This window comes from Neomonachus schauinslandi, chromosome 14 (assembly GCF_002201575.2).
Source record: "Neomonachus schauinslandi chromosome 14, ASM220157v2, whole genome shotgun sequence".
NCBI lineage: Eukaryota > Metazoa > Chordata > Mammalia > Carnivora > Phocidae > Neomonachus > Neomonachus schauinslandi.
The window spans coordinates 49,306,236-49,316,580 of NC_058416.1; the positions used below are offsets into that span (position 1 = coordinate 49,306,236).

The 10,345-nt window shown below is 37.7% G+C and overlaps 1 protein-coding gene across 1 annotated transcript in view; it reads right to left on the bottom strand.

The window, feature by feature from the left end:
* GREB1L (GREB1 like retinoic acid receptor coactivator) overlaps positions 1-9,000 on the bottom strand; it is a 130,209-nt gene extending 121,209 nt beyond the window's left edge. The window contains exons 1-2 of the mRNA XM_021686242.1: positions 8,844-9,000; positions 8,437-8,634 (exon numbers count right to left, since the gene is read on the bottom strand). Coding sequence (XP_021541917.1) covers positions 8,437-8,634; positions 8,844-9,000 — 355 coding nt within the window. The remainder of the gene's footprint in view (positions 1-8,436; positions 8,635-8,843) is intronic.
* Between the last annotated feature and the right edge of the window lie 1,345 nt (positions 9,001-10,345).

Genomic DNA, 10,345 nt, shown 5'->3' on the forward strand with positions numbered 1-10,345 from the left:
GTAGGGAATAAACCATGCTAAATTCTTCCAATATCGATTCACTGTATGATGTTAACCAAATGCCAACAAACAATTGGATGCGATCAGTTAGTATATGAGAAATAATAAGAAAACAACATCCAAAATATGGTTTGGCTCATCAAATCTCAAAAGCAGACATAATGGAATTGGCAGAAGTCAACAGAAGAAAGACTAAAATGATATGACAATGGGGTTCAACCATTTCAAGCTTACAGGTCCCCTTTTAACACTAAAAACTTTCAAATTTAACTTTAGTGCTTGTGAACTGAGAAAAACAATAGCAGAGTGCTACTGTGAATTCTTTAACAATTTTGAATGAATCTATATTTTATTATTCACAATATCACCTACATGTATTTGAAAAATAGTAATTTGTACATGTGAATCATATTATTTACTTAGTTTACAAACATTTTTTGGAAACTATGGATACATAAAACCCCTAAAAAAATTCTGCTGCCCTCTCCCCATTTAAGGGACAGGACTCACAGGTTTGAAAGTGGGGAAATGATGATGATGATGGTATCGATGGCAGAAAAACTTATGGAGCACTTAACATAAGCCAGGTACAGTGCTAACCACTGCATAGATTATCTTATTTAATCCTCTCAACAATTACCAACTCCTTTCCAAAGATGGAGACATTGAGGCTCAGAAAGGTTAGGGAGCTTGTCTAAGGTTACATAATGAGCTCAGTAATGTCAGGGATGTAAGAGATGGGAAGTTTACTATATAAAAACAGGCCAAAAAGGGACGCCTGGGTGGCTCAGTCGTTAAGTGTCTGCCTTCGGCTCAGGTTATGATCCCAGGGTCCTGGGATCGAGCCCCGCATCGGGCTCCTTGCTCAGTGGGGAGCCTGCTTCTCCCTCTGCTGCCATGCCCCCTGCTTGTGTGCTCTCTCTCTCTCACACACACAAAAGCAGACAAAAAAATATACTACTCAACTTGGCAAAAGAAAAGCTAAGAACAATTATAATCCAGATCTTAAACCATGAGAGGTGAGCATAGACATTTAACCAAATTCTAAAATATTAAATCTAGGAGGCATTTTAAAGTGCTGAAACACTAATTTCTTTAATCAAAGGAATTATTAATTTGTGTAGACAGTAAACCTAGAAACACATTTCCCTAAGAAATAGCACCTTCATCATGACTTGCTCCAAAAGGCAGACCACATATCTTCCCAAAAGGTATAGATAAATTCAGTGATGAGAGGTTTATGATTACCTATTGATGGAAAACAGGATGCTTGGGGAGCTGTCTTTGTCACTAAGAAGTAGTAATACAACCTTTCTACAACTTTGACTCACACCACATTAGAAGGAATGGACTAGAAGAAATGATGAATCTATACCAATTTATATGAATTTGCAAATTATGAGCTTTTTAGAACATCATAGCTATACAGAACCTAAAGATCATCTCAGCATCTCCCAACAGGTAGTTATCACACTCCCAGGGATTTATAAAGGTATTCCATGATACTTGGAATTATAAGTCAAACTCAAATAAATACCATTACCAGTTTCTAAAGACTAATAAATAATCATTCTAATATCCTAGTTTTAAAACAGAATGTTCTGAGGGCCTTCCCTGCTACACTTAAAAGGATAGTGAAAACCAGCTGAATGAACTCAGGACTCATTTGTTTGAACCCCATATCAGTATGTGGCTTTGATCTTCACACAATTTTTTTAAAGATTTATTTATTTATTTATTTGACAGCAAGAGAGAGACAGTGAGAGAGGGAACACTAGCAGGGGGAGTGGGAGAGGGAGAAGCAGGCTTCCCGCCAAGCAGGAAGCCTGATGCGGGGCTCGATCCCAGGACCCTGGGATCATGACCCGAGCAGAAGGCAGACGCCTAACGACTGAGCCACCCAGGCACCCCCACACAACTGTTTTTATTATCAGCCATATGTATTGATATGTCACTTAATCTATACTTGTAATACACTGCTGGTTAATGATGGGAAGCTCAGGGAGCACTGATTGTGTAAATAAGCAGTCATTTTACAAATGTGTCTAAAGATGCTCTTGCTAGAAATGAAAGTTAGATTCAATCCCAACCCCACTCATTAAACTATAAAATTATATAAAATGCACCAATATGTTTCTAGGACACACACACAAAAAAGAAAAAAAGCAATGTCAAAAGTAAAATTTAGAGATTATAATCCAATTTGGCTTTTCATGTAAAAGGGAAAAGCTGACCTCATTCTGCAGCCTTTTCAGGAGCAGAAATTCTGCAAGCAGCAGCCTGAAACCTTTTCATCATATAGAGCAAAAATGCAAAAATTATAAAAATATGCTACTATACCTTTTTAATCCTAAAATATAAAAATTCAAAAATTTGGGTATTAAAAGTAGATTTTGACTTCCTTTTTTTTTGATGCCAGGAAACATTTAAATATACTTAGCCCCCTGAAAAGCTATAATATTTTATTTTTGAATTTGTCAATGAATATGCTTTTCTTACACAATTAACTTTGAATAAATTAAACAGCAATTACTGAATAATTAAATGTAGACAATTTTTTTCTCATATGCATGAATAAGATCAGAGTATATTAACATACTGGTCTAAAATAAATACTTTCTACTTAAAATCGATTCTTTATCACATGCCACATAGCCACAGAATTAGGTTTTAAATTCCTAAGGAGTTCAAAAGACTACATATTACTATAAAAGAAATTTGGGGTAACACTAATCTATTTAGTATGTAAATGAGGACACGAGGGCCCATAAAGGTTAAGATGGTCCAAGTTCAAATAGTAACTGGAAAAGGTGGGACTAAAACCTGTCTTGACTCTAAACTGATGGTGCCCCCATCACTGACATTAACATCTAACTCACACATAATGCTTCACCTTCCCTTGGTCTGATGTAGAAGGACCCTCTCCTATTGTTTCTTCCTTGCCTATTTTTTGGCTAAGACCTACTACCCAACTTTTCCAGCTGAATCCCAGGAGGCACTTTCCACACCAGCTCCTGCCTGTGAGCCATGGTCTGTCGGCACCCACCTACCTTATACTTGCTGATGAAACCTTAAAATTCATGGTTTTTCTGATGAGATTTCTAAAAGCAGTACAATGCAGCAAAGGGAACTCAAGAGGGAAAGTACAATTTTGGTTCTGGGCTTAACAGATACGGAGTCAAGAAGACATAGTGTGGAGAACACCTGAAGAAAGCAGGATTTTCTACAGAAGAAAGATGATTTCAGAATGATTTCTGCGGCAAAAAGAGAAATACATAGTCTGCCCAAATTAAGAAATACAAATAGTTTTCAGTATTCCAGCCTTTCAGGGTTTTCCCACTTACGATATGAGGACACCTAGAGGTCGAAAGTAATAATTATTAAACAATGACTGGATTCTAAAAGCATGTTTTCTACTACTCTCCTCCTTAAAAAAATTTTAAGGGGTGTTTATGGCAATGAAAAGAGAAAATGCCCTATTTTATGCTTAAAAAAAAAAGCCACAATGATGAGAATATATAAAAGGGGCACAAGAAGCAACTGAAGGTGCTTCCAATGTCCTAAACTGGAACAATCTGAGGAACAAAGTAAAGTAGTATTGGATTATAACTCAACATAAAATAAATATCCATGAGTGCATAATGATATAAAGGACTGAATAGACTGATAAGTAGGGGGGGGGGGGGAAGAGACTAATTCCCATTCAGAATTTTGAATAATTTATGCAGATACTCTGCCCTCAAGAAGGTGGAACATAATTCCCCATTCTTTAAGTGTAAGCTGAGCATAGTGACTTTCTTCCACAGTATGGAAAGTGGGGGAAAGCATGGAGATAACACCACCTCCACCAAGTGATCTAGGTCAACATCAACAGTCATAAATCATGTTGATAGAATGTACCTTTGATATCATATGATGAAAATGTCACTTTACCTTTGTGATCTTCCTTCCCCAAACCAATAACCCCAGTCTAATCAGGGAAAAAACATCAGACAAACTCCAGTAGAGGGTCACCTACAGTATACCTTACCAATAATTCCTAAAACTGTCAGAGTCATCAGAAACAAGGGAAGTCTGAGAAACTGTCACAGCCCAGAGGGCCCTAAGGAGACATGATGACTAACTAATTTAGTATCCTGGTGAGATTCTGGAACAGAAAAAGGATATTAGGTAAAAATTAAGGAACCCAAATAAACTATGAACTTTAATTATTATTAAAATTAATAATAGGGGCGCCTGAGTGGCTCAGTCAGTTAGGCATCTGCCTTGGGCTCAGGTCATGATCCCAGGGTCCTGGGTTTGAGTCCCACCTCAGGCTCCCTGCTCAGTGGGGAGTCTGCTTCTCCCTCATCCTCTGCCCCTCCACACCACCCCACCCCACCCCCACTGGTACTTTCTCATTCAAATAAATAAATAAAATCTTTTTTAAAAATTAGTAATAATGTAAGATGTCAACAATAGGAGAAACTACAGGGATATACTCTATACTATTTTCTGAACTTTTCTTTAAATCTAAAACTGTTCTAAAAAAATAAAGTCTATTGGGCACCTGGGTGGCTCAGTCGTTAAGCGTCTGCCTTCGGCTCAGGTCATGATCCCAGGATCCTGGGATCGAGTCCCACATCGGGCTCCCTGCTCGGCAGGAAGCCCGCTTCTCCCTCTCCCACTCCCCCTGCTTGTGTTCCTGCTCTCGCTATCTCTCTGTCAAATAAATAAATAAAATCTTTTAAAAAAATAAAATAAAGTCTATTTTTACAATGTCCTGTTTTATCTTCTTGCCTTCATGTTACTCACCAACACAAGCCACTGGGCCAATTCAGTTAAGAGGAAAGCGAATAGGAGAGAAAGAGAAAGAGAGAAAGAGAAAGCAAGGCTAAGTCCAGTAACAGGGTGAGGAGGAAATCAATCCAAGGCCAGAAATGGTTGCAAAATCAAGAAAAAGTTCCTTAGTTTAGTTTGTAATTATTCTGAGAATACACTCACCTGGCAAGGGTCTGGCCTTTTGCTATGATATCTTTTAACTGTTTCCTCTAAACCCTCATTCTTGGGATTCAGATCAGCTAATTATATACAAAATATATTAACAGGGATCTCCAATTAAGAAAAAACATTATGCAAAAAGCAATATTTAGTTTTTTTGAAGATTGAAAATAAGCTCTGTGTGTCTGTAAAGAAGAGTGGGTAGCTTAAGAAATGTGATTATATTTGAAGGTCTGTAGGTTCCAAATATCTGGAGAAGCAGGTAGTTCTAGTCTCTAGAAATATGTCAGATTATTAATATAATAAAGATCAATTATTCAATCTCAAGTAAAGCCTCAAACAAAATGAAAAGAAACCTTATTCCTCCCCTGTAGGGTAATTTTGAATCACATCTGAACTAATCCTGAAAGAATCTTTCTTTTAGAGGCTTCTGGAAGACCTGGGGAAGAGTGCCCTAAGGAAGGATCTAAGCCTGTTTACTGTATGCAGGGAAAGGAAGATAAGTTATCGATGTGGGCACACAAATAACAATTTATTTGACAACTTGCCCCTAAGTAGCTTCATTTTTTGAGAGCAGTACTGAAATGCTCCCTTAACCCCTAGACCTCTGCAGCAAATTATTTTAATTAAGAAAAGGAATAATGGCAGATGGCCCTTCTTTGTAAACTTCATCTGCATTTCCTTAAGAAAATAGCCAAGGTTTTCACTTCGCAGAACCAGATTTGCATTCTCCAATTATCTCCAACTGGAAGGTTACAGAGTAATCTAAGCGGGGGAGGGGACCGTTTACCGAAACAGCTGTCAACACAAACTAAAGTAATCAAAGCAGTATTTGGAGGCCTCAAATTTGGTTGCCCTTCACCTGTTTAGACAATCAACTGCTTCCCAGCAGGGTGGGAACCTACACTATTCCAATAATTTACATAAGAAATTAGCAACCAAAATTTACATCTGAATGGTAACCCTAGAAGCCCATCAGGTATTAAGTATCTGCTTATCTAAATTGCCTCTAAAAATAGCTTTCCCTTCCTTTAAGTCTTAGGTAAATAGAGGATTTCCCACAAAGGGAAGGTGGTATGCTAAGACAAGTCCAGGCATTATATTGCCCAAATTCACCATCATTTCTTTTTTCTTTTTTTTAAATTAACATAAAATGTATTATTTGTTTCAGGGGTACAGGTCTGTGATTCATCAGTCTTACACAATTCACAGTGCTCACCATAGTACATACCCTCCCCAGTGTCCATCACCCAGCCACCCCATCCCTCCCACCCGCCTCCACTCTAGCAACCCTCAATTTCTATAAGAAAAATTTCAGGACTGTTCTGTCTTTGGAGGGAGAGGGCTCTTGGAACTACCTTAGACTGAGCTATATTAAAAGAGCTATGGACAAACTTTAAAGTATCAAATTATAAACTACGCTTTTTGTTTTTAATGGCCACCTTCCGGGGAATTAAAAGGGGGAAAATACAGACATGTAATTCATTATAAGAAACCAAAGTAGCTGATGTAGGAATCTACCTGTAGGACTAGTGTTTTCAAGTTGTTTTGGAATGTGAATTTATACTTGAGTGGGATCTCCGCCACACACACACAAGGAAAATTGCACCTCCAAGTTTTAACCTTCCTCTCTAAAATTAACTATTACCCTTCCCTTACACTTTACATAACTGCTATAAGAGTAGTGTTCTCGTGTTTTAAAGTTCAAGAAATAGTTGCTATCTGTTAGATCACGGTATTTATACCTTGGTGTGCACTAAACAGCTTTCCACACCTGGTTGTTAGTAATACCAGTGTCAGCACCCCCAAAAGGCAAACTGAAAACACACTCAGAACATAGGAAAAATGGGGAGCCCCTCCCCCATTTTTGGTATAAAATTTGATATTTCAAAACTATCCCCTAAAGCTTTTACTCTGGTTCTATCTAATTCTTACATATAACAAGATTCTCAATGACAATCTAACAATATTTTAAGCATAATTTCAATGTCTGGTTGTTAACTGTTAAGTATGACTTGACTGATCAATTAAATAAAAGGTACAAAAATGGATATAAAAGAGCTAAGTGGAAACCCAATCCGGTCACCTTCTACACAAATATAGGTTTAAAGGCCTATATTACCAACAATAATGAGTAAATTGATATATATTATATTAAGTCTGGGCAAAAGAAACCAATCACATGTGGAAGAAAATTTATAAAGAATGATGTGCTAGAGGCAGGCCCAGGTGCAAATAGGCTACTAGAATTAAGGATTTTGAGCTTTTTACAGTTTATCAGATTCTTTTGAGAAGGAAAGAAAGGAAAGGAAAGGAATGGAAAGGAGAAGGAAGGGAAAGAGAGAAAAGAAAAAAAAAGGCAAGAGAAAAATCAAACTTTCAAACAGTGCACACTCATTTATCTGGATTTGCACATTTGAATTTCTAGTTTATCCCAGATTATTTGCAATTCAAGCTTTGTAGGGAGAAATGTCCTGGAATCTTACCCCTCTCCTCCTACCTCCTCACCCCCAAGATTTGCATGCATTGTAATCACCCCATGTGATTCTACACTCAATTAGGCTGGGATACCCAGAAAACAGCACATAAACTAAACAGAGGGAAGAGAGTATATTTTAAGTTGTGATATCATCAAAACCATGAAATACTGAGAACGTTTTATATTTGGATTTCCTTTTTAAAGTGTGGTTGAAGCCTTAGTGGAAGAGGAGGCTGACAAAATAAAATGGGGTTATGAAAATATGTACATTTTTATCTTCTACAAATAACACTATACTGTATGACTGTTCAAAATAAATGGAAAAGGTAAATATAAAACATCTAATATATCCATTATTATTTTGAGGGTGGAAGAGAAAGAAGTAGGAAGACAGGACACTTTATTTTTTTTATTTTTTTTTTAAATATAGTTTGATTTGCATTTCTGGGATTTCTTTTTTTTTAAGATTTTAATTATTTATTTGACAGAGACACAGCGAGAGTGGGAACACAAGCAGGCGGAGTGGGAGAAGGAGAAGCAGTCTCCCCACAGAGCCCCCGATGCGGGGCTCGATTCCAGGACCCTGGGAGGGATCGTGACCTGAGCCGAAGGCAGACACTTAACGACTGAGCCACCCAGGCGCCCCAACACAGGACACTTTAAAAGTTCCTAAAATAGTAGTATTCTTGCAGGAAAAACCCTGATCTGGGCCTAGGCTTGCTTTGCCACATATCATCTCAGAGAAGTCATTCAACTGCTCTGAATCCTACTTTCTTCATCTAGAAGATAGAACGATAATACCTGTCTTTTTTATAGACACCTGCTGTGAAATCATAGGAGATAATGTCAGTGAGAGCATAATCATTCCTCATTCCTTTCTGTAATTACTGGTTTCCAGCCTTAAGCACCACATGCGATGACTGGAAACTAGCCAGACAATAAAGAGGGATCAGAAACAAAACAAAAATGAAACCTACCATCTGTAGTGCAAGACCCTTCTGGGGCAGGCTTTTGTGAATAGGGAATTGGTGGGCTATTTGAATCAGACATTTCTTCATCATCTTCATCATCTTCCATTTCATTAACTGTTAGATTGTTAGAAAAATCCAGGCTTCCATTTTGAGTGTAGCGGTGCACCAAATCTTTATCCAGATCCTCCACCTTGGGTTTTACATCTGGGTGAGCAAATAAATCACAGCTAAGTTAATAAAAAGATGTTTATGGAAAAATAATCAAAAGAAAAATTCATAGTTCTAAAAGATATCGGAGGACAGGGAGACAAGCAATGTCTAACATTTAATCAATTTACTTCAGAGGTCCCCAGATTTGGAATTTCCACTTCTTTTAAAAGGAGTCTAGAAATGTGTGGGATTGAGAAACTTACCTGCAGATGAGAAAGGATGCTGGTCAGCGTCCAAGTAGAGCTGGGAAAAAATTGGCCGTGGTACCACGCTACTACATCTGAGAGATGCTTCTATGGAGTTGTGGAGAGCTTCCTCAAATTGAGCAGATTTCAGTTGCCCAGCATATGAATTCCCCATGGTCTACACCACCCCCCCCCAAAAGAGAAAGAGGAAGAAAGGAAAAAATTGATATGATTAGAGGACTCTACATCTGCAAAGTACATGAAGGGCTGATACAAACTATATCCATACATCTTGTTAAGATTCATACATGAACTTTCCCTATATTTCTTAAGACAATTTGTATCAGTTTATCTGTTACATCACTTTTGCTTTTTGTCTTTATAATCCAAACCCATTTCAAAAAGACCCTTTAGAGGAGCTTATATCTGAGAATCAAACAGTAATAAATGCTTTAAGGTTCTCCAACCAGTAAATCAAGATTGACCTGTCAATTGTGAAGCTGAACATGGTGACAATGGGGCCACACCTCCTCCTTAAAACTAGTGGGCTCCCATAACCCTATACCAACTCTATCAGTGCTTTTAGAGTAAATCTCTAGTTACTTCTCTCTCTACTAAAATCTTCTTACCCTGGCACAGTGGGGGGAGATGCTTCTCTGGGGGGGAAAAAAAATGAAAGCTTTATGATAATATACTTAATTGACAAATTCCTAAAATAAAGATTTAAACCTTTTAAACCCAAAGAAGTCATTCATGCATTATTAGTATTTATTTTTAAAAAGTGTGTTTTTTTTCTTCATCTAAATCATAATCTTATTTGCGACCCTTTAGGAAAGTATAATGCAGGAAGTTCTAAAGTCGTGGCCTTTACTTCTCATAACTAATATTTGTATAGTTCTTGCTAGTTACAAAAATCTCCATGTATATAAATAATAACTACAATTCATGAGGTGCTAACTATTGGCTACACCAACATTTCTCAAAGTGCGGTCTGAGGTCACCAAAACCCTTTCCGGGGTCCAGGAGGTCAAAACTCTTTTCAAACTTATTACTAGGATAGCATTTGCCTTTTTTACTCTCAGTCTCTCATACATGTACAGGAGAATTTTTCAGAGGCTGCATGATGTGTGATGCTGCAACAAGTTGAATGTGGAAGCAGACAGACCATGCTTCTTGCTAACTTTTTTTTTGGAAAATACAGTTCTTTTTCACAAAATATGTTTTTTATGTTGACATATAATGGGTTTATTATTTTAATTCTTTAAGTTACTATGTGTTTTAAATAGGCTCAGGTCATGATCTCCGGGTCCTGGGATTGAGCCCTGCCTTGGGCTCCCTGCACAGCAGGGAATCTGCCTCTCTTTCTCTTTCCCTCTGCCCCTCTCCACCACTCATTTTCTCTCTCTCTCTCAAATAAATAAATAAAATCTTTTAAAATTTTTTCTTAGTCTTGTGGTGCCTGGGTGGCTCAGTCGTTAAGCATCTGTCTTCGGCTCATGTCATGATCCCAGGGTCCTGGG